The following is a 24683-nucleotide window of genomic DNA, read 5'->3' on the forward strand; positions in this document are numbered from 1 at the left end:
TAGGCTATTTTTCCGGGCGGCCGTCGTGGTGCAGAGGTAGACCGCAGCACTAGCTTACAAAACTTTGCAGTAAACTCAGAAATATATTTCTGCCATAAAAAGTTCTGTTATGAAATCAATTATTCCACCAATTTAAAGGAACAACCCATCATATATGGGATAGGGAATGAAAAGGGTGGTGAACTAGCTAAAAAGGGAGCTTCCCTCGAATATTGCTCCGTGTATGTCCCAATTAGTTTGGACGAGATTATGAGAAAGCGAGTGGTGATCGACCAAGCGGGAAAGGCTTGGACCCAAGCGCGGCGCTGCAAAGTGTTGAAGGTTATGTGAAGGTCTTACAACTTTAGGCGAACAAAGTTACTCCTATCTTAAAAAGAGAGATCTGTAGAATCATGATGGGTATTCTGACCGGACACTACCTCCTGGCGTAAAGGCATGTTTAAATTAGGTTTGGTCGGTGATAGCAGATGTAGGAAGTGCGGGTTGGAGGAGGAAACGATTGCTTTGTGCCCGTGCCCTGCGCTTGTCAGGCTAAGAACCAACTATAGGGAGTCACACGGCTGTAAGATCTAGAAGCAGCAAGTGGCATAGGTCCTAGAAAGTTTCTACCATTTACCAAGAGGACGCATCTTATTCAAAGCATAGGTCCTGGTTTTTGTTAGGGTTTTTTAGTTTGGATTCAGTCTAGGTGAGGCACTCATGGACGGGTTAGTTTAACCTAACCCAACGTAAGAGTTTTGCAGTGATTTAGAATGATATGCTATTCGAGCTTTACTGAAATTCAAAATATCTTCACAGTCTAAAGGGCCGACGTTCTTTTCAACGCTGAAAAAAGTAGACATGTATGTACATTGTATAAAGGGAAATCTTTAATGTGATAGAATTTTTTTATTAGCACTCATTGTATTTAAATATTACCTCATCACAACAGCTGTTTTACTAATCAAGTACTAAGGAAAGTTTAAAAGGTTAAGAAGTCCTTTGCATACAAAAACAAATTCAAAACAAATATCGTTGTACTTACCTCACCAATGGCATGTCGTTGACGCAACTCTGCAGCAATTTGAGCAAATTTACATAAGAATTGCATTTCGAATGATTGCAGACAACCAAAATAGGAACAAACGAGTAAATCACGTGCCTGGCGAATTAAAATTGCACGTGCGCACGCCAAATAGACAGGATAAATGGTGGCAAGGTGTTTATCTATCAATGCAGCGTTGCTCGAATCCTATGAAAATCAATCAAATGAAAAAAGATAGAAAAGGGAGAGATAAGAAAAGAAAATGGTTAGCATTTAATAGTAAACTAAGAATTGTTTAACATTACACTTAAGATTATGAGATAACAATTTAGAAAACGGATGGGAAAGCATGTGAGAAATATACAGTGGTGGCGAATGTTATGCACATTTTTAATGAATTAATAGTTTCGCTACTCCAGAGAAAGCGTAAAGACCAGCGATGATTAACTCGTTTCACTGGTTTGGGTAATCAAACCATCCATTTTCTAAACATCTCGTGCTGGGTTTAAGACCTCTATAGCATACTCAGCTCAAGCTGAGAAAAAGTAATCATTCAAGGGGTTATGTAACGCAACCCTCTCAAGGGCTGTCAGCACAGTTTATAGCTTATTAAAGCCAATTGTCCACTACCTGTGGCAAATCCCATTTATTGAGCAAACTAGGCTCTGGCGAACCCAATCTCCTAACGGAAGAAGGGGTTGGATGACCTAGATGTTTCAAATCAATTCGCTACCGCGATGAGCAGGCTAGTACGTTAATGGTGCCATTTTTCGGAACGTACATGGATGGTGCCATCAATATCGATAGCACCCCCCAAAATCTTCAAGGAGTCTCCAAACGTAAAAAAGCTTTTAAGCCATTACTTTCTTCAAATAAAGCTGCAAGACAAACTCCAGCTAAGTTGTAAAATGGTTCGAAAGGTTATATAGAACCCAGTCTTCATGTGGCATCATGCAAGTATTTAGAAGATAACACGCAAACATTTGTGATAGAGGGAATAGATTATTCGGGCATTCCCCCTATCAACTGCCCCAGCGTGTCAAGAGTGGGAGAACGGGTATGCTCTAAACAAACAGTACACACCCATCTTCACGGATGGCACCAAGTTGAGTGGTAGGGTGGGTAGTGAAGTTAAATTTACTTGCAATGTCTACCACTATTCATAAATATAGCCGAGCTATTGTATCGTCTTCCGGATTGAACTAAGACCTTCGAGGAATGGAAATAGTCGCTAAATCAGTTTCTCTCTTGCACAGAAGTGTGGGTCTGAATTTGGAAATGAACTGAGCTGCCGACGGCATAGCCAGTGAGACCACTGTTAAGTCCGAGGCGAATAAGACAAGGAACTTCGCACCTTGAGTACGGCAATGTTCATCTGAAAATATAAAGAACATCTTCTTTGCCTTTGATGTTGCAGACCATTATGTGTACTCGATATGGTCACTCTGAGATCCAAAATGATTAGCGATAAACTGGGAACTAGTAAGATCACGGCACGCTGAGGCACTCAACAGAGATGACTCCTCTTGCTGCTCCACTGGCTTCTTCTTTAAAAAGAGTATACAATAAGCAGGACAATTTACAGGCCATTAAGGGAGTAGAGTAACTGAGCATTAGTTTTTTTCATTACTGGGGCGAAAATAAGGGAGCTAAGATACTTGGGTTGGATATCATACGTGATTCCAGGCTCTGGATCAGGGACTGTTATCAGTCTTACACCGGCCATAGTGACGAACTGTCACGCGTGATTAGTTACCACGTCCTGCACGAGGTGCACCTGCTTCTACTGATAATGGCGGATCTAGGGAGGACAAATCGATAAAACCCGCACCCCTGAGTCATTGTGCCGACCTCAGGGGAGGGAGGACTCTGTTAAGTGTCAAGATCGGTACACAACGGTGACGAAAAGGATTGTTAGGGCTTTTGATTATTGACTTGATGACTTTGAGCTGGTAGGTGCGGTATTCTGCCACCTTAGTAGGTCGGGGTGAAAACTTACCGAAATGGCTGGTAGACTAATGCTGTACCTGCCCACGTCCCGTTAAAACCGTGGCGGGCCTCAAGGTACGTTCCGGCTCCGTCGCTGTTAAGTTGGTGGTGTAGGTGCGGTTTAAAATTTCCCGCTTTGCGTCCGGTCTGGCTCTGAACGCATTATCCATAGGGTAGTGCGTCAACCATCGCGCGGCCTCCCTACGTAGCTTGGATAACGACGAGACCGTTGAATGGCGACTACACAATCGGCTCCGAAGTGCGGCCTTGAGGGCGGACTTTTTAGAATGGACAAAACTAACACGAATCCGCCAAGTGTGGAGTGCGGGAGAAGAGCGGCTTTGATGGAAATCAGTCAAATCAGTCTTCAGCACTCTAAGGCGGCTTCCGCAAATTTGTTCCTCTGCCTTGAAAAAGGCGGAGTGGATATTGTCCGTGTCCCGGAGCCGTGGCTGAGTAGTAATGGCAGAAAAATTTCTGGATTAAGGACTGGTAAATTCAACACCTTGGTGCATGGGGAGGCAGGTAGGCCCAGATCCTGTGTGTTTGTTAAAAAAAGATTAAAGCTTTTATTCTCTCTAATTTCAGCAATGCTGATGTAACCACGGTCTGCCTTGAGCGAGGCAGTAATGAAATATGGGTGGTCTCAGCGTACATGCCCCATGGGGACGTAGCGTGACCACCACCTGCGATACTGGACGAAATCACTCCTGCAGCAAGGCGGAGAGGTGTTGGCGTGATCATCGGTGCCGACGCTAATGCCCATCATAACATCTGGGGAAGCTCGAATACCAACACTAGAGGTGAGTCTTTATTTACTTTTATTATAGATGAGGGGATTTGTATATGTAATAGGGGGAATGACCCGACTTTTATTACTGCGGTAAGAGAGGAGGTCCTGAACCTCACCCTGGTTAGTAGAGAATTGGAAGGTCGAGTATCTGGCTGGAGGGTTCTCAACGAGCACTCCTTCTCTGATCACCGATAAATTCAGTTCCCGGCGAACGAAGAACGTCCCAGTAAAATATCTTTTAGGAACCCTAAAAGTACTAACTGGGACTTGTATAGCAGGAAGCTGGGAGAGCTGCTTGCTGCGGCGCCTACCGTTAATTCGGACCTGTCCGAATCTGAGATAGACGTTGTGGTGGAAAACTTCATTTAGGAAAGCAATAGCGCCTTTCAACTGTTCTGTCCATTGAAAACTTACAGAGGGAAGGACAAGCCGCCCTGGTGGTCGGATTCTCTTGACGACCTAAGAGCGTCCAGTCGCGGCTCTTCAACAGAGCCAGGAGGAGTAAATTACCCTCGGACTGGGAGCTCTATAAGGTGAGTCGGGGGATTTATAAATATGAAATAAGGATAGCCAAGCGAGATTCATGGCGAAGCTTCTGCGAAAACGTAGAAGGCTGCAATGAATCCGCTAGGCTTCGAAAAATACACTCTAGGAATCCCGCCTCTCGGGGGTATCTTAGAGATGATGGTGGGGACTGGTCGATGAGTAGCGAGGAGTTCCTATGACTTTTACTGGACAATCATTTTCCCGATGTCCCGATGTCCCAGCGACCGCCGACCATGCAGAAATGCCTGCCATTCCACTACGGGAAAGTCAAATAACCTGGGCTATAAGTTCGTTCAAGCCCTATAAGTCACCCGGCCCGGATGGGATCATTTCTGCGCAACTTCACAGGTCTTTTGGGATTTCCTGCCGCTGTTTGGCCATCATCTACACTAACTGCCTCAGGCTTAACTATATCCCTTAGTCGTGGCACACGGTTAGGGTCATCTTCATTCCGAAGGCCGGCAGGAGTTCTTATGTATCACCTAAGGATTTCAGGCCAACCCGTCTCTCGCTGTTTCTTCTTAAGACGTTTTAGCGGTTGATTGACCTGCACCTACGGGAAAGGATACCTCGGGAGTTAATATCGACGGAAACGGCTCTCCATTCGATTGTAAAGCAAATAGAGGGGTCCCTAGAACACAAAGAGTATGCTCTGGGTGCCTTTCTAGACATCGAGGGGGCTTTTAACAATGTCTTACCGGGGGCAATCGAAAGAGCTCTGGTGGGTTTAGGAGTCGAAGCGGATCTGCTTGAATTTATTAGCAAACTTCTATGCGGCAGAATTGTCGCAGCGGAGTGGGGAGGGGCCATAATTACGAGGAAGGTGTGCAGGGGCACGCCACAGAGAGGTGTCCTATCTCTTCTGCTCTAGGTTGTGGTAGTCAACGAGCTTCTTGTGGAGCTGGAAGCCAATGGTTGTCGGGTGGTTGCCTATGCAGATGACCTCGCTATCCTAGTCAGAGGAAAATTTCTGGGCACCCTGCGCGATGTTCTGCAGGGCTACCTGGATACTGTGGCTAGGTGGGCTGAATCATGCGGATTGGCGGTCAACCCGGGAAAAATAGAATTCGTTCTTTTTACAAGGAGATATAAGATACCCGACTTCAGAACTCCTTCGATTGGAGGGGTACCGTTGGTACTTACTGACAGGGTTAAATATTTGGGGATTGTTCTTTACACTAAGCTGTCCTGGGGGACCAATGTTCAAGATAGGGCCAGGAAGGCCGCGGTTGCCTTGTACTGCTGCAGAGGGGCTACCGGAAAGAGATGAGGGCTCTCGCCAGGAGTAGCACACTGGCTTTACGAGATGGTGGTCATGTTAATGTCAGTTCAACGGACGGCGGTATCAGTGGCGCTCTCAGAACAACACCTACCTTGGCACTGATCGTCATGCTGAACATATATCCAGTAGATATTGCGGGAAAGGCGGCCGCGGCAAGGTCGTTTGTCGGGCTAAGTTATATGGGCTATGGGCTTTCTGACTTCTGACACTCTAGCCTTTTTACCAGTTTCGACTTTTTCCCGGACAGATAGGACTATTGTATGCCGACAACTGCTCCCTATACAACCTTCACCCCAGTCATTCCACCGAGAGAGGAGTGGGGAAGAGGAATTATATGGGGCATGGGACCGGTTAACTTGTTCACGGATGGGTCGAGGTTGGACGGAAAGGTTGGTGGGGGGTCTTTTGTGAAGAGCTAAATGTAAGCCGCCAGTTTAAGTTGGCTGGTCACTGCATTGTATTCCAAGCGGAAGTAGCTGCGATTAAGGATGCGGTGTATGAAATGCTATCCAGTGCTACTACGGTTAGGAAATTTAACATCTACTCTGATACCCAAGCGGCTATCAAGGCCTTGAGCTCAACTACAGTACGATCGAGGGTGGTCTGGGAGTGCCTGACCTCGCTTGCGATTGCATCGGATTATTTTACAATTAAGATTATCTGGGTCCCGGGCCACTGTCAGGCGGATTTCTTAGCCCGCATCGGTACATCTGAACCGGATGAAGATGGCTGTATGGATTTCGGGATTCCGCAAGCTACCTGTGGATTGCTCCTTCATAGCTGGGCCTCGAGTCAGTCCAGCAAACTTTGGGCGGACACCACGTTTTGCAGGGTAGCAAGATCTTTCTGGCCGAAAGTGGATGGCAGGAGGTCTGCTGAAATAATTGGGTTCACTAAGGCTCACCATTCACTGGTCATTGGAGTTTTGACAGGGCACTGTCCCATGGGTATCCATGCGGTACGTCTAAATATACTGGAAACTCCATCCTGCTGCAGCTGTATGGAGGATGATGAGGTGGAATCACCAAATCACTTTATGATTGATTGCCCAGCTTTTGTCAGAACTAGGCGAAAGTACTTCGGTAGCGACTCACTTGGATCTCCCGAAGATTTATCCAAAATTGAGAGCGGTATCATTCGGAGCTTTATCGTTGCTACCCAATGATTCTCTACGTATCTAGATCTAAGTCACCATTATTTTTGGTGTATGTGGTATCACAACGGACTTTCGTGTTGTCCAAGTGAGCCATCCTTATCAGGGCAGCTACTACCTTACCTAACCTAACCTAACCTGGGGCGAAAATAACTTATCCTATCATTTTTTAATGGGCAAGAGCTAAGTCTTAAGCAAAATACCTAGAACTGCTTCTGACGCTCAAGTTAAACGGAAAGCAGAGAGTTTGAGTAGATATGTATGCCCACATGGAATGCTATCCAAAAACGCGGGTCTGATGCCAGAGCAAGGCGCGAATGTATAAGACGACCGTTCGTAATATACGGAACGCTAGTTTGGTGGAGGCGATTGAGATAAACTAAATGTATTACATAATAGGTAAAGTTCAACGGTCTGTCAGGGCGATCATAGACCTATGAGTGGTAGGTACAATCGCATCTCCAATATCTTTACTTAGCAGACGGCATTCCTGATTCTTACGTCAGAGTAAAAACGGATTGCATACTGCTATGACATTGACTATACTCTTTACGGTCCTCTTTTCTAGAAGGAAGGACTGCAAAGATAGAGAGCTTACAAAGAGATTCGATATATCAGTTATGACGAACTTATATAAAATATCTTACAAGGTGGGTGTGAAAATACTTAAAGCACCTCCGGTAACTTACATATCCATGCACCTTCCGGAGTCAGCGGGCGTGATTTTCGGTATCCAGGAGGCATGTAAAATATTACTGAATATAAACTGCTACCAGTAATTATGTTGCCATTATCTCTTATAGTGATGGGGCTCTTCGGGTATCTCTCAGTTCAGCGATGATAACATCGAGTCTGATTAATCATTGTATGGATTGGACCTTTAATCTGGAGAGTCGAGATAGCGTTAAATTCCGCTTGGGTGTATAAGATGTTTGCATGCCCTTGAACTCATCAGGGGTCATATTTTACAGCGCTAGCTTAGCGAGAATTTCGCAGTCCCTTAAAGTTTTTGAGAGTATGTGGTCACTATACACTAACCGGCACTGGAAAATGACCATTCATTCGGCACGGATGGAATTTGAGCAACTTTAATCTTACATAGACGTAGGAAATGGAGGAAACACATCTAATAAGTGACTGGCTGACGTCGAAGCAGAATGAAGTTTCTTCAAAATCCTTTCTCGGAAGCCTGCCAGAACTTAAGGATATATTTCTGAAATATGTGAACTCAACGGTGTGATATTTGTGGAGCGCAACTCCTATCCAAGCTTGGAGCATTTGTCTGTCTTCTTGAAATATTTCTTAATTGGGTTCAATTTCCAGACTCGGATCGGCATTCGAACCCGTTAGAGGTGCCCGCACAATCTTGGTCTCCCATTAGCGAGAGAGAAACCAATTCCCTAACTAATCTGGTTTCCGGAAGTCCGGTGTTTGGAATATTAACAGGGTGCTGTATGGCGGGTGAATAGTGAAGCATGAGATGCCCTCCCATTTTTTTAGCCGCTTATAAACTACTCTGAAGCAAATGCATTGCAAATATCTGAAATAGTAGTTTGACTCACTGCTAGAAGAAGAAAAACGGGTAACTTGACTGTTTAGTAGTGGCATGAGATCGAGAACATTGCGTATATTAATTGAAGATAAGCAAAATCAACAAGTGACTTTATTCTCATGTAGCCTGCAATCGATTGTTTCCGAACTGCCACCTCATCTGGAACCACACGTTCATTAAAAAAAAATACAATGTTGCCTCATTTAGAGAAAGTTCATCAAACAAGATTCTCTTATAGACTTAGAGAGCTGCTATCTAAGCCTAGAAATTGAGCCACGTAGTATAGTTTTTACCACCAGTGTAGTCTTAGGTAATCAAAGTCTCACAAAAAATGCTTAAGTGCAATTAGTGGGTGGTTTTGAAATACGTTGTTGTTGTTGTTATTACTCACCATTCGTATAGCACACGCTAATTGTTCTTCCTTGACAAGTGGTAGACAGCTGTTGAAGTTAGCTTTAAGCAGCTGTTGTTGTTGCAGTTTTATAGTTTCTGCTTCTGCTGCATTCCTCCCTTTCATCTCTTCATCTTCCTCAGATTTCTTCGCCCAGAGGTCTAACTTTATATGCTGTTCAGCTTCACTTTGTATCTGTTGTTGTATTCTCGTCTCACTTTCGACAACTTCAATAGCCAATAAGCCAAGGGTGTCTCGGTCATCGTCGCCTAGTCGTTTACACTCAGAGGCCAGCGATGTTGATTGGTGTTGGTCGACACTGCAATTCGAAACGCTGCTGTTGTCCATCAATTTTGACGTCAACCTAAAGTCAATATCTTCGTAAACCAACTAAGTTAACGTGCCATCTGTTTCTTCATCTTCTGCCTCCTTAGTACTATGCTTACCGTCATTGTCGGATTTTTCATTGAATGTCGTTAATATCTTTTGTGTGGCATATTGATCCTGCTGCACGGTTGCGGTAATTAACGCAGTGGTGCACGCCTTCTTGTTCTCCTCCCCCTCCGCTCCAGCGCTGCGCTGGTTGGTATCTCTCTTGGGTGAAGCTTCTTTTAACATCTCATCATCATCAGCATTTATATGGAGGAATTGCTTAGACTTTTCGTCTTTCAAATGCATTGTAGTAGGCATTATTGTTGTTTTTGGCATGACATATGTGTCACTAGATTCATCTGGTGTCTGTGTATTTGTGCTCAGCTGCTGTTGCTGATGAACCGTAAGTCTATATTTACATTTTTTCAAATATGTGCGCACGCGTGATGTGCTGCGCTGCATTGACTTCTCTTCTACTTCTGCTGTTGTCGTCTTCGATGTAAACGTAACTGTTACTGCTAGCGTTGAGGTGTTTGTTGCTGTTGTAATTTGTTTGACATGTGGCTCATCACTCTGGCAACGCTGCTCGTTGTTATTTATCGAGTAACAGCAATACTCCGTGTCTTTGATTTCTTCCTCTTCCTCCTCCTCCGACACCACCTCTGTGTCATCTTCTTCGCTGGCTATAGGTGCAATGGCACTGCTGTTCCGCTCTGTTTTTGTGGCCTCATTTGCTTCCATTAAGTTGCTGGCACAGCTGTTTTTTGCGCCACCAATTAGGCATTGGTTGCTGTCGTTGCCGTCATCAATATCAGCTGTGTTAGTATTTGCTTTTACTGCCACCACCTCAATTGTGGCGACTTCCATTAGTTTTGTTGTTCTTGTGGCATAACTACCACCTCAGCCAATTATGCTTCGTTGCAAACAGTTTGTGTCTTTTTTGTATGATTATGTGACTGCGGTGTTTCTGCTGCTTTTGTTGCAATTGTTATTTCATGCTCTTCACCCTCAGGCGGCCTAGTTGTGCTATTACCACTGATATTGCTATTTGGACCGCTATTTTCGTTAGTACCATTGCTGCTGGTGTTGTTGGGCTGTGGGGTTGCCTGAAAGTATCAAAAGAGAATGAAATTACCAAAATGATTACTGTAAAAGGAAGCAAATTTCAATTTATATTTTACACATGGTCGTGTACCGCAGCAATTATAGCACTAATTTTTTTTATAGATTCCTTTTTTTCCGAATATACTTAATGTCGACCAATTGAACCCGACCCCTTTAGAATTGGCTGAAAGTTTTTCTTCTTTTTCTAGCTTACGAAAGACGTTTTTCTGAATTTTTTCAAATTTTTTCATCCAACTCAAAAAAAGTTATGAATTTAAAAAAAAACACCGTTTTTGTTTTCAAAATGCTATAACTTTTTCAAAAACTGACCGTTTGGGATCTTTTTTTTTCAATTAAATAAAAAAAAAATCGGTCCACTCCGGGATTAGTGGGGAGGATTGCAGAATTGATTGAAGTTTTTTATGAGAAAAAAAAATGGCGAAATTCGAAAAATCTCGAAAAACTGAAAAATTATAAAAAAAACTTTAAACATTTTTTTGTATTTTTTCCGAAAAGTACATTTAAAAACAAATTAAAAAAAAAGATCCCAAACGTTCAATTTTTGAAAAAGTTATAGCATTTTGAAAAGAAAAACGGTGTTTTTTTAAAAATTCATAACTTTTTTTGAGTTGGGTGAAAAAATTTGAAAGAATTCTGAAAAACGTCTTTCGTAAGATAGAAAAAAAAGAAAAACTTTCAGCCAATTCTAAAGGGGTCGGGTTCAAAATTGGTCGAAATGGGATGGAATACCCCATATATATATATATATATATATATAATTTAGTATGATTCGACTAGCTGTCTTAACCAATCAATAGATTCGAATAAAATTTTGCAGAAATATTCGAAAGTCTGACTGTGACATTAGGTACAACAATGAAGATTTATTGAAATGTGGGCGAAGTATTAAGTAATAAATGTTAGCAGTGCTTTTTTTTGTGATAAAATATCATTAGGAAGGAAAACCATTGCATCGATTTGTATATATAAATATTATAAGATCGCTGGTTCTTATCGAGCTAAAAGCCTAACAATAATTATCTTATCATTGTCATTGTTATGATAAAATTTTTCTTAAATGAAATTTTTTTTAAATTAGAATAGAAGAAAGAAAAATTTAGACAACTTCCAAAGCTCGTTGTCTCATTGCCATGAAACAAGTCCAATGCTGACATCGTTTCTATAACAGATGTCGCAGCGCTGTGAAAATAAATTGGAAAGAAACAGAATAGAAGTAGGAATAATGAAGAAAAACAAAAAACCGCTGTGATAGCTGAATGGTTATAGCAGCGGCATCTAAACGTTGCCGATGAAGGAATTTAGCAGTTCCCGAAATGGATCTATACAACAAGTTTTGGCAGTTGTCTACGTTTTTCTTTCTTCTATTCTAATTTAAAAATTTTTTCATTTAAGACAGAAATTTGTCATAACAATAATAATGATAAAATAGTTTTTTTTTTTTTACATCCATATACATATGCACTTAAACTTTATATGGACTGCCAAGTGCATAACTTTATCTGCACTTCTGAAATTACTGCGCAGAAAAATATAAAAAAAAAAAAAATAAAAAAAATATAGTACTCCTAAATTTCAATACGCATTATACTCACATTCAACTGAAATGTGGGTCTATGTTTTACCTCTACAAATGGTGTGCGCCCACTATTCACCGCAACTGATTCAGTTATAATAGGTATGTGTCTCCGCTATTAGGTACAACCCGTTTTGTAGCTAGTTATTTAATCACTGCCGCTAAATGGGTCTCCTAAACACTATCTAAGTGATGATAAGCGTTTTTTTACCCGCAAATGTAGATATATATACATGCAAAAAAAACGGCTAAAAATTATTGTTATGCCTTGAGCTTGATTCGAACTCGCGATCTTACAAATCAGTAGGCCGACATAAAAACAAAATATGTTTATAAATTTTATAGAAGTGACAACACTGTAAGAAATATTATTTACAAAGAAAAAAATAATATCGGACATTATATGCAAACGGTTTACAAGGCCAAGTTCTACGGAAAAAACTCCTGGTGACTTTTTTATTTTGTTTTTCTGATATCTCTTGATAGGAGAACATTTTGGAATTTCCTTTCATGACTTTGCATATTAAGCGAAACTCCTTCCAAAACGCCTAAAAAGCTAGTTTTAGCCTATTCTAATAACTGATAATAAACAAACTTGCGTGGGCGCAACATAAGGTCATTCAGTGACCAGGGCTGAGGTTCTGAACATAAAAAGATATTATCGGATAAAAAATGTATGCCAAAGAGTATAATAAACTGCGAGAAACCAAGACATCCCAGCAGATAACACACAATGATTTACGCAGTTCTACATTGATCCGACAGAAAAACCGCGAGAGCCTAATCCATGCAGTGCCATTTCTTATTCATCCACTTTGAGCTCCATAATTTAAACTGCTTCAAAATATATTTTTCACATCGTGGTTGCAGCTTAATAGGCGTTTCTATGAATGGCATATTTCCATTTCACAGAGATGCAGAGATATCCCGATGTTTGATATCAAGATAGAACTGCTTAAATGCCGGGAATTTCCGTCTGTTTGTTGTTGTGGCAGTGCTTCCCCCCATCCAATAGGTGCGATCACTCAGAAATTACCATCAATATCCTCTAACGGAAGTCCACGAAAACTTCAACAAAGGGCAGGACCTGTTGCAAGTATCGTGCAATCATTGGCGTAGAAAACTATGGTAAGTGTTTCGTGTGGAATTGTGAGCTTCGATATGTAAAAACTACACAATAGTGGGGATGAAACACACCCTGTGGTATCGCTTATTAATTCTTCTTGAGATTTTAATGTTAGATTCCTGAACTGGACCGAATACTGTGCATCACCAAAAACGATTAAAAGTCCATTGGCTTCGAATTTGATTGAAAATAATAAACAATCGCAAGTAAAAAATCAACTTTTACGAAATTTAAATTTTTGTTCGTTAAGAAAAAACGTCAATGAAAAAATGAAGAAAAATAATAATTAAAGAAACCAAAAAACTCCAAACGTCATTTGACAGTAACTTTTTCCTAAATTAAATTACAAATACATGGTTGTGGCATTGCGGGATCTTTAGCCATTGGTTCATAATTCCATATCATTTACAAAAAACAAAATGTTGTTCCATTGTGTCACCCAGAAAACCCTTAAGTAGACGTAGTACGGTTAATATTGTTAGTGATATTTTATTCGAGTTATGGCTCTCGAAGCGTAGAGTTAATTTAGTTAATGAACATTTTAAAAGGGAGCCGGCCTTAGTTCTATAGGTGGACGCGTTTTCGAGATATTACCATAGAGGTGGACCAGGGGTGACTCTAGAATTTGTTTGTACGATATGGGTATCAAATTAAAGGTATTAATGAGGGTTTTAAAAGGGAGTGGCCCTTAGTTGTATATGTGAAGGCGTTTTCGAGATATCGACCAAAATGTGGACCAGGGTGATCCAGAACATCATCTGCCGGGTACCGCTAATTTATTTATATATGTAATACCACGAACAGTATTCCTTCCAAGATTCCAAGGGCTCTTGATTTCGCCCTGCAAAACTTTTTCATTTTCTTCTACTTAATATGGTACGTGCCACACCCATTTTACCATTTTTTTTTCTAAAGTTATATTTTGCGTCAATAGACCAATACAATTGCCATGTTTCATCCCTTTTTTCGTATTTGGTATATAATTATGGCATTTTTTTCATTTTTCGTAATTTTCGATATCGAAAAAGTGGGCGTGGTCATAGTCGGATTTCGGCCATTTTTTACACCAATACAAAGTGAGTTTAGATAAGTACGTCAACTGAGTTTAGTAAAGATATATCGATTTTTGCTCAAGTTATCGTATTAACGGCCGAGCGGAAGGACAGACGGTCGACTGTGTATAAAAACTGGGCGTGGCTTCAACCGATTTCGCCCTTTTTCACAGAACACAGTTATCGCCCTAGAATCTAAGCCTCTACCAAATTGCATAAGGATTGGTAAATTTTTGTTCGACTTATGGCATTAAAAGTATCCTAGACAAATTAAATGAAAAAGGGCGGAGCCACGCCCATTTTGAAATTTTCTTTTATTTTTGTTTTTTTGTTGCACCATATCATTACTTGAGTTGAATTTTGACATAATTTACGTATATACTGTAAAGATATTAACTTTTCTTTTAAAATTTAAATTTAAAAAAAATTTTTTTTAAAAAGTGGGCGTGGTCGTTCTCCGATTTTGCTAATTTTTATTAAGCAGGCATATAGTAATAAGTGTAACGTTCCTGCCAAATTTCATCATGATATCTTCAACGACTGCCAAGTTACAGCTTGCAAAACTTCTAAATTACCTTCTTTTAAAAGTGGGCGGAGCCACGCCCATTTTTCAAAAGTTTACTAATTTTCTATTCTGCGTCATAAGTTCAACTCACCTACCAAGTTTCATCGCTTTATCCGTATTTGGAAAGGAATTATCGCACTTTTTCGATTTTTCTAAATTTTCGATATCGAAAAAGTGGGCGTGGTTATTGTCCGATATCGTCCATTTTAAATAGCGATCTGAGACGAGTGCCCAGAAACCTACATACCAAATTTCATCAAGATACCTATAAATTTACTCAAGTTATCGTGTTAACGGGCAGACGGACGGACGGACATGGCTCAATCGAATTTTTTTTCGATACTGATGATTTTGATATATGGAAGTCTATATCTATCTCGATTCCTTTATACCTGTACAACCAACGGTTATCCAATCAAAGTTGATATACTCTGTGAGCTCTGCTCAACTGAGTATAAAAATTATAAATTAAAAATTGTTTCAAAGAAATGCTTTCATACATTTAAAAGCAATGAGGTCAGTCCCCGCTTAATTCATACAGATATATTAGCAGCCTTTTATTTAGAAAAATGCCAGTAGATCTACACTCAGGTGAAAAGGCCGATCTGTATGGTATTGGAATCACCCGACTATCTGAAGATGCTAAGAAAAGCGCAAGGTCACGAAAGATAGTTAGGTGGCAAGAAAGGTGTAAAGAATTGAGAAAAGGGCGCTGGACCTTCATGCTAGTTCGGAAAATAGCGGAATAGTAAGACCGAAAACACGGCGAACTAACTTAACACCTCACACAGATATTGAGCGGACACGGCGGCTTCAAGGAATATCTACATAAGCGTGGGATGGATGAGAATCCTTTCTGTTCACACTGTTCCTCCGATTTGGAAAGCGCAGAACACGTAATGTTTCACTGCCCACGTTTTCACGGCGCTAGAATCTCTGTACACAGAGTTTTTGAAGAGGAGCCTTCCATTAGGAATTTAGTTACCCGAATGTGCAGAAAAATAGATTGTTGGACTGATGTGAACAAGATGGTCTTTATAGTTATGACGCGATTGATACATGCTGAAAGGTAGCGCAGAGAAATGTGCATGTGAAGTAGTGGCGACTAAATCGCCTTTCCCCCGTGACGTTATGCCTAATGGCGGTCCCACGGGTTGCAGACACATGAAGAGGACTAGCCTGGTTTCATTGGGCCACTTAAGGGTACCGCGCTACCACAACGTCCAATAAAACAAATTTAATTAGGCACCTGGTTGCCAAGACAAAATATCGCTCGCTCTAAGCTTCATGAAAGCAAATGTCTCATTTTATCCTCTTTCATCACCAAACTAATTAACACGTGGAGTTTGGGCATATTGAGTGTGTGCTAAATTCGCATTATCTGCTAACACAATTATAAAATTTTAAAACAATCATCAGATAATAAGCTTGTATTTTATTAATTCGCCGATCTTGTTGTAATCAAAACGACCGCTTTGCAAAAATTGTCGATCCGACAAACCATTCGTTGTTTTTTCATTTTAAAACCAAGACAAAACTTATTTGATGAACTCTAACAATTTCACTTAACATTACCCAAACGTAACGGGAGTTTAAATAGTAAACATTTGTTTATTTAATTGAATCAGCGGTAAGTCTCTGATTAGCTAAAACAACGCGAATGCGAATATTTGCAAAATAAACAACGAATATAAGTGACCAAAGTAACAGGCTGCGATTTGCTAAAAACATAAAACATCGAAAATAACCACAAAAAAAAAAACATATTAAAAATCGTAAGCCAAAAATTGTTATGTAAATACGCGTGCGCACAAGTGCAAGTGCAATGCTGAGAGCAAATGGTGCGCAAGCTGTGAGCAAACGATGCGCAGCCAACTCAAGGGCAAAGGTGCTTTCAACTTAAAGATAGCAAATGATAATCGGCCAGCGAAATACAAAACAAGTAAATATTTATAAATAATGAAGAGCCAAAGTATTGATTTTGCGCAATTGTGAATGAGGCAGCAACGCACGTAAATAAATATGACTGCTTGATTTTGCGCATGCGTAATCAAATCACACGCAAAGTTGAAAGCGCGAAGTACAAAAGCTATACAAATTATACTAAGCAAAAAAATTATTTGCACTTTTTTGTATAAAAACATGAAAATTGTAGAAAAATGCAGTCAATCTCTACCATAAACACACACACAGCCATACAATAGGTAAACAAATTGTGCGAAATTTATGCGGTAATCTGTGGTAATTTGTAAAGCTTTTTAAGCAAAAGCGATTACAAATATTTTTTGGGGATTTTTTCATTGAACTCAATAAGCAATAAAGAACATGCGATGCGCGCGCATGCGACTCAAATGAAAGTAATGCGAAATGGCGCTGGAAATTATGCAACTTGTAGAAACTGTTGCGACAAAATGAGATAAATGAGTTTGTTTTTTAAAAGCCCCAAACAAAAAAAAAAACACTTAAACTTAATATTTTCTTTAAGCAATCGGCAGCAACAACTGTGCGAAAAAATTGGCCACTTAAATTTAGCAAAAATTGTAAAATGTTGAATTACATTATATATATATTAGTACTAGTATACACGACAAACTTTCCAAAGGCAGCCTGCCCTATGTACCGGAGCGACTCGAGATTTTTCCCGACCAAGGGCTGTCATGTCAGTGTAACCCCATTTAATTTAACACTGCTACAACAACAACAACAGACTTTGTTCTGCTCAAAAATTAGTTTGCCTACATTCCCACTCTCACTCCAACTCCCGCATCCACTCTCACTCCTACTCCAACTCCTTCTCCTACTCTCAATTCCACTCTCACTCTGGCTCTCAAAAATATTTCTAAACCATCCTTCAACCATAACGAACAAAACAAAATGAAAAAATTATCGAAGTTATTCAAGCCGTTTTTGAGTCTTAGCGAGGCACAACAATTCCTTCTAAACGGCTTTATTTAGATTGACTTGACAGGCCGGTCGGCCGGTCGGCATGAATTTTGTAATTAAAATGTATGTAACTTCTCGATAAGCTACAATCCTGAAACTTGGAGTATAGTTCAGAATCCGATGACAATGTCATAATAAGAAAAAAACTCCGATAGGTGGCGCATGGGGCGAGACATTAAAAAAATTGCATTTGTGCTCCGATTAGGCTCATATTTGGAACACATATTACATACATGAATAGCAATCGACATATGAAAAAAATCGCAGCCAGGTGGCGGAAAGATCAACATATTAAAAAAAATCCTATTTGTGGTCCAATTTGGCTCACATTTGGAACAAATATTACATAAAATCCGGTAGAAGTGACATCAAAATACTTTGGATTTCGAGGAGGGTCAAGCATACATGGCACAGCGTCGAGTAAAGTCTTTGGAAGGATTATGTATTGAGGACTTTTGATTGTAACAAATTATCAGGCAAGATTCCTTGTAATAATGAGTCAATAAATAAACTAAATAGAATGAGAAATAACAGGCAATTAAATAAAGACTAAAAACTTGAAAATGAAATAATAAAAAAGATATTAAGTTAAACGGTTTTATTGAAAACAAAACTTCCAGTAAGTAATAATGATGAGGAGTGTGACTAGGACCTACCTAATTATTTTCTAGCTTTTAGTATTATTATTATTTCATGTAAGTATTATTTCCAATAAAACCGCATAACTTAATTTTTTTTTAGTTATTTTATTTATGTATAGGTTGGCGGCCACCGTGGTGTGATGGTAGCGTGCTCCGCCTACCACACCGTATGCCCTGGGTTCACACCCCGGGCAAAGCAACATCAAAAATTTTATAAATAAGGTTTTTCAATTAGAAGAAAATGTTTCTAAGCGGGGTCGCCCCTCGGCAGTGTTTGGCTAGCGCTCCGGGTGTATTTGTGCCATGAAAAGCTCTCAGTGAAAACTCATTTGCCTTGCAGATGCCGTTCGGAGTCGGCATAAAACATGTAGGTCCCGTCCGGCCAATTTGTAGGGAAAATCAAGAGGAGCACGACGCAAATTGGAAGAGAAGCTTGTCCTTAGATCTCTTCGGAGGTTATCGCGCCTTACATTTATTTATTTATTTATTTTTTTATAGGTTTAGATAAACCCAAGCTCTTTATAGAATTTGGACTAAGGAACAAGCACCTGCATTTTACTGGCAAAAAGCTGCAATCGGATTAACAGAAACCTGATATACATACATATTTTATTAAATTTTCCAGCTACATGGTAAGATCAACAGCCTGCTTTATATATTTTCTTACCTTAGTCTTAGAAACAATTAATAATAGCGAAAATAAATTACAAAAAGAGGAGAAACAAGTGAAATCGCACAATATAGAAACTGTAAAAAATAGACACGACTGCACTTACTTCAAAGAAGACAACAGTGATTGCTACAAGAAGAAAGATAGAGACGTTCTCCAAAAAATTTTCAAATTTTATTTGCTAGAACACACCCCAACCCACAAACGTCATTATCTTATGGGCGTTGTTGCTCATATGGGCCTGAAAACAAAGGGCTTCTGCCGCAGATGAAGCAACGAGGCCAATATAGAAGTCGTAGAGCATTTTCTATTAACAGGTAACGGTGCATCCTCAGACACTCCTTTTGGTGTCTTGTGAAGCTAGAGTCCTCAAACATAAAATACATTCTGTGCTACATAAGGCAAAGGTGCTGGTTTAGCTTCATCGTCCAAACTAATTGTTTTGTCTTCTCCGAGTGCTTCCAGGGGTTATTAAATGTACGTACCGAGTTTCTTTACACTTGAGTACGAGAGCAAAGTAAGGGGTGGGACAACTGCTGCAACGCGTCGGATTTAGCTAATTAAAAGTCAGTATAGAAAGTCGAGTTTGCTTTCAGGATTTACAAAAATTTTCCAACTATGTGAAATTGGATGTTTAGCAGAAATCGATCGATCGGAAGGTTTAGAGGGCATATTTTTTTTTTATTGTTTAAGTTTAACCTTTGATTTATACGATATTTAATCTAGGATATTTCTTTACCTTCTCCCTCTCTCTTAGCTTCTTATCCTACTTTATTTCTTTATTCCGACTCCCAATTTTCCAAATGAACAAAAGAGTAGTCGGCTGTAAACAAATACATACACTTTAATGAAATTTTAGAATTGGGAGAGAGAGTCACATTCATTCTTACAACAATGATAAAACCATTATACGACATCAAAAATCTATGAGCTACTCTTTCTAGGAGCTGTAGTAGGGGAGGATTGAAAACAAGCCCTTTCCAACCTCCCAAAATGATCGGGGTACTCGCCTGAGCTACAATACCAAAGGTGATCCAGATCCTACGCATTTGGACAACGTTATGGGTAACATCATTAAATCTAAACTAACTTGTAAATTTTGTCGTGCGGTCTTTCCAACCACCAAATAATAACTATTTACCTACTCGTATTCTTGAATTGCCAGTTTTCAATGTGTTCGAACTCTCATGCACTCAAACAGCTTACCATTTAGTATGATTTTTTAAGAGCAATTATAAAATGGATTACTTTTAGTACTAGTACGAGGGGTTCACGCCCCGGGCAAAGCAACATTAAAAGTTTAGAAACGTGACCCCCTTGGCAAGCATTCCGAGGGTATATCTGCCTTGAAAAGCTTCTCAGTGAAAACTCATCTGCCTTGCAAAAGCCGTTCGCAGTCGACGTAAAATATGTAGGTTCCGTCCAGCCAATTTGTAGAACAAACAAAAAGTAGCGCAACGCAAATTGGAACAGAAGCTCGGCCTAAAATCTCTTCAGAGGTTATCGCTCCTCTCTTGGCTTTGGTGGTGCCACCGTCGAGAAAATGTTTTTTCTACTCAATCTCAACTCGATATCCAATGTAGGATAGCAACTGGAGAAATGTGGTGAATATTCATTTGAGAACTCTTCATTTCTCAAAATCTCTCAAAGCTTGGAGAATAATTTGACTACTATTATGTTTAAGATGTTGGACATCAACTCAAGAACTAGGAACATATTTATTTGAGGCTGGAGAAATACTTTTTTCATGTTTGCTGGGTTAACAAAATCCAGCTGTTGGCGTATTTCAAAATTAACTGGATAATAAAAAAAACAATTTTGCCATTAGAAAAGCCTACCCTAAAGGCGGCCTTAAAATGTGACTGAAAAAGTGCTCTGTAGCATAATTGATCATATTTTACTAGGTTTTAGCAACCTTAGTTGAAGCTTAGCTTAACCGACTGCTAAGAAATGGGGCCTAACTCTTTTCCAAAATCTGTTTCGACTCCAGTTCCAACAAAGCAAATTTGTAAGCTTCTATTCCGATTCATACGCTTTACTACACCCATAGTGATTATGACAATAACGATCAGTTTATGACGCTAAAAATGCTTGACTGAATCAACTAATGTATTCAAAATTATATTTTACTGAATACGACTAAAGATATCAGCCGAGGAGCGACCCCGCTTTAAAAAATGTTGTACTAGTTGAAAATACTTGTTCCTAAAATTTTGATGCTGCTATTCCCGGGGCGGGAACCCAGGATCTTCGATTTGGTAGGTGGAGCATGCCACCGTCACACCACGGCGGTCGCTGGAAAGCACTGCAAGTGTATTTCTGCCATGAAAAGCTTTTCAGTGAAAACTCATCTTACTTGCAGATGCCGCTCGGAGTCGGCATTAAATAAGTAGGTGCCGTGCCACCAATTTGTTGGAAAAAGTAAAACGAGCACGGCGAAAATTGGAAGAGAAGCTCGGCCTAAAATCTCTTCTGAGGTTATCGCGCCTTACATTCATTTAATTAACTAAAGATATCTTTTTCATCACATTTGGTTATAATACAAAGACTTAACCAACACAAATCACCAAAGCATAAGATTTTCAAATACATACATAGTACATAACTGACATATTCAGCACTCACGAAATTCATTCTGTTTTGCCGCACAGATAATACAAATTAAATTGTCAAAATTCATAATTGAAAAAATCGTTGCGTTGACGAGCAAATGTCGACGTGGATATATGCATATGTCACGTTTTTTAACGAGATGACAAATTCTACGTAGACCAAAACAAAAGCGACACAAGCAGACAACGGTGCATATAACACACAATCAACAAAATATATATATATAAAATAACTAAGAAAACCTCTGTCAAAGTAATAACTTCGCTGCACGAAACAATTGTTTTAAATGCATTATATTTAAAATCACCAAAAAAAAACTATCGAAAACACCTCTTAACTGCACACCTGCAAACACACAAATTTAAAAACTTAAACAACGAGAAGCTTCAATTTATGCAAATTTTTTTTTTTTTTTTTTAATACGCTATGCAAAAAGAGGTTTCTGTCGCATCGTTTGCAACGAAAACGAAAGTGTTGCCATACATCATACAAACATATATACATATCATTGAGCCGTTGAAGTGGACAACATATACAAAATAAATGTGTCATATTTATATGTCAGACAGTTAAGAGACGTAAGATTAAGTTTGGTGGACAGATTTGCTGTTGTAAAAGCCAAGTTAAACGACGCGCTCCACAATTCCAAGTTTTTTAGAGTAAGAGTTGCGTATATATATATTCTTTAGTAAAAACAACAACAACAACGAAAAATAACAACAAAAATCGTGCGAAACAAAAACAGCATGCAACATATTGAAAAATATATGCATACATATAAAATCTGTAGCAAGTTATTAACTGCAGCAGCCACCAACCCGCAGTCAATGGAACGAAAGACTTAAGCAACAAACTCGAAATTGAATAAAATCACTTTTAAGTGCCTGCGCTGCTTGATTAGGCAAATGAATGGCAAAGTGAATTAAATAAAAATAAAAAAAAACTATATTAAAAAATAAACGTGAGAGCATAAAGACATTTCTATTTGTTTGATTATATGTGTTAATAAAAATACATGCAATTAAATGAAATGCTACAAAACAACAAAAATTTGCATAGCAATCAGCTGAGCTGGAAAAATTTAGTAACAATATTTATAAAAAAAAAGTATTTAAATCAAAAACTGGCATTTTAGGTAACATATGCATACAAAGCGTGCAAAAACAAGAACAACAAATAGCATAACTCGAACATATAAATATATACCCCATTTCATATATACATATGTGACTTAACTATAATAGACATATTGTAATCAATTATACAACTTCTGTTAACATCAGCATTTTTTTTATAGAAATATTATTGAAAACCCTCTCAAACTATCAATTTTTTATCGAATGTGTACAGATTATAACTCCAAAAATATGCATTAAGCTATTAAAATGTTATCGATTTGCTATCGAAAAGTTATTTTTTTGATGTCGGAGTGTTATCAGGTTATTTTACCGGCGTGTTTGCTATAGAAAAGCTATCGAGTTTTTGTAGAAAAATTACCGATTCTATATCGAAGAGTTAATAATTTGTTAACACGAACACAGAAGTTGTTTAACCGTTTCTTCGTGCAGCTCGCACTTCCTACACCTGCTGATACTGACGAGTCCTAACTTATAAGCATATGACGCCAGAAGACAGTGTCCAGTTAATATGCACTTCGTAAGAATTAAGTTTTCTCTCCAAAGAGATATGAGTCACTTTGTGAGTCTAATATTGTGGGCTTTGCACATGATCTTAGTAATTTTGCATCCTCATGCTTTTGGCTTTTGTTCACGCCTTTTCTCTTTCATATGTAACTGCTGTCTCTTTTTGATTTCTCCCAAACTAATTGAGACGTCTATTTTTGTTTCAGTGAGTATTGCTTCTCCTTTTCCAATACAGTGACCTTCCCTTTACGAGCAAGAACTCAGTATAGATGTATGGTTCGGCCTGAGCTAACTTTTTCCAAAACTTTTTTGCATTCCAGAACACTTCTTTATGAAGATTTGTGTGAGAGTATTGCCCTAATAGCCGCCTTACTATAAATATATATATGTAGCGTATATCAGCCTACGTTTTAAATCATTTAATCCTGCTACGTAAGCATATCTGCAAAATTACGTTCTCCAACATACGTATAATAGCAACTTTCAGATTCTAAAAACGGATCTCGACACGCGTCTTTTGATACCACCTTTGTTTAGGTTGTGCACTGTCTTGAAAACGTTACCTTTTTTGGTTTTGGAAATCGAATCTTCCAATTCCAATTGGTGGCAAGAGGACTTGGCTGCCTCTGTACGGCCATCGCTCACAGCCCCGTACAAAGGTCCTTACAACGTGTTAAGGCGAACTTCCAAATACTACGTTATACAATTTAATAACAACGAAACAAAGGTATCGATCGACAGACTTAAACCTGCTTTCACCGCAACCCTACCTGGTTCCTAAGAGGGGGGTAATGTGGCGTATCAGCCTACGTTTTAAATCATTTAATCCTGCTACGTAAGCATATCTGCAAAATTACGTTCTCCAACACACGTATAATAGCAACTTTCAGATTCTAAAAACGGATCTCGACACGCGTCTTTTGATACCACCTTTGTATAGGTTGTGCACTGTCTTGAAAACGTTACCTTTTTTGGTTTTGGAAATCGAATCTTCCAATTCCAATTGGTGGCAAGAGGACTTGGCTGCCTCTGTACGGCCATCGCTCACAGCCCCGTACAAAGGTCCTTACAACGTGTTAAGCCGAACTTCCAAATACTACGTTATACAATTTAATAACAACGAAACAAAGGTATCGATCGACAGACTTAAACCTGCTTTCACCGCAACCCTACCTGGTTCCTAAGAGGGGGGTAATGTGGCGTATCAGCCTACGTTTTAAATCATTTAATCCTGCTACGTAAGCATATCTGCAAAATTACGTTCTCCAACACACGTATAATAGCAACTTTCAGATTCTAAAAACGGATCTCGACACGCGTCTTTTGATACCACCTTTGTATAGGTTGTGCACTGTCTTGAAAACGTTACCTTTTTTGGTTTTGGAAATCGAATCTTCCAATTCCAATTGGTGGCAAGAGGACTTGGCTGCCTCTGTACGGCCATCGCTCACAGCCCCGTACAAAGGTCCTTACAACGTGTTAAGCCGAACTTCCAAATACTACGTTATACAATTTAATAACAACGAAACAAAGGTATCGATCGACAGACTTAAACCTGCTTTCACCGCAACCCTACCTGGTTCCTAAGAGGGGGGTAATGTGGCGTATCAGCCTACGTTTTAAATCATTT

General features: G+C 39.5%; 1 protein-coding gene and 1 long non-coding RNA gene across 5 annotated transcripts in view; one reads left to right on the forward strand and one right to left on the reverse strand.

Annotated features, from left to right (window-relative positions):
- LOC137233768 (CCAAT/enhancer-binding protein-like) overlaps positions 1-9414 on the reverse strand; it is a 463673-nt gene extending 454259 nt beyond the window's left edge. For all 4 annotated transcript variants that reach the window (XM_067757121.1, XM_067757123.1, XM_067757122.1 and 1 more), the window contains exons 1-2: positions 8731-9414; positions 1025-1231 (exon numbers count right to left, since the gene is read on the reverse strand). In XM_067757121.1, the coding sequence (XP_067613222.1) occupies positions 1025-1231; positions 8731-9078 (555 nt within the window). In that variant the 5' untranslated portion in view covers positions 9079-9414. The remainder of the gene's footprint in view (positions 1-1024; positions 1232-8730) is intronic.
- The window catches only part of LOC137233769 (uncharacterized), a 72887-nt gene that overhangs the window by 38347 nt on the left and 9857 nt on the right, over positions 1-24683 (forward strand). The gene's annotated exons all lie outside the window — the stretch shown is intronic.

Source organism: Eurosta solidaginis, chromosome 5 (assembly GCF_040869045.1).
Source record: "Eurosta solidaginis isolate ZX-2024a chromosome 5, ASM4086904v1, whole genome shotgun sequence".
NCBI classification, from domain to species: Eukaryota; Metazoa; Arthropoda; class Insecta; order Diptera; family Tephritidae; genus Eurosta; species Eurosta solidaginis.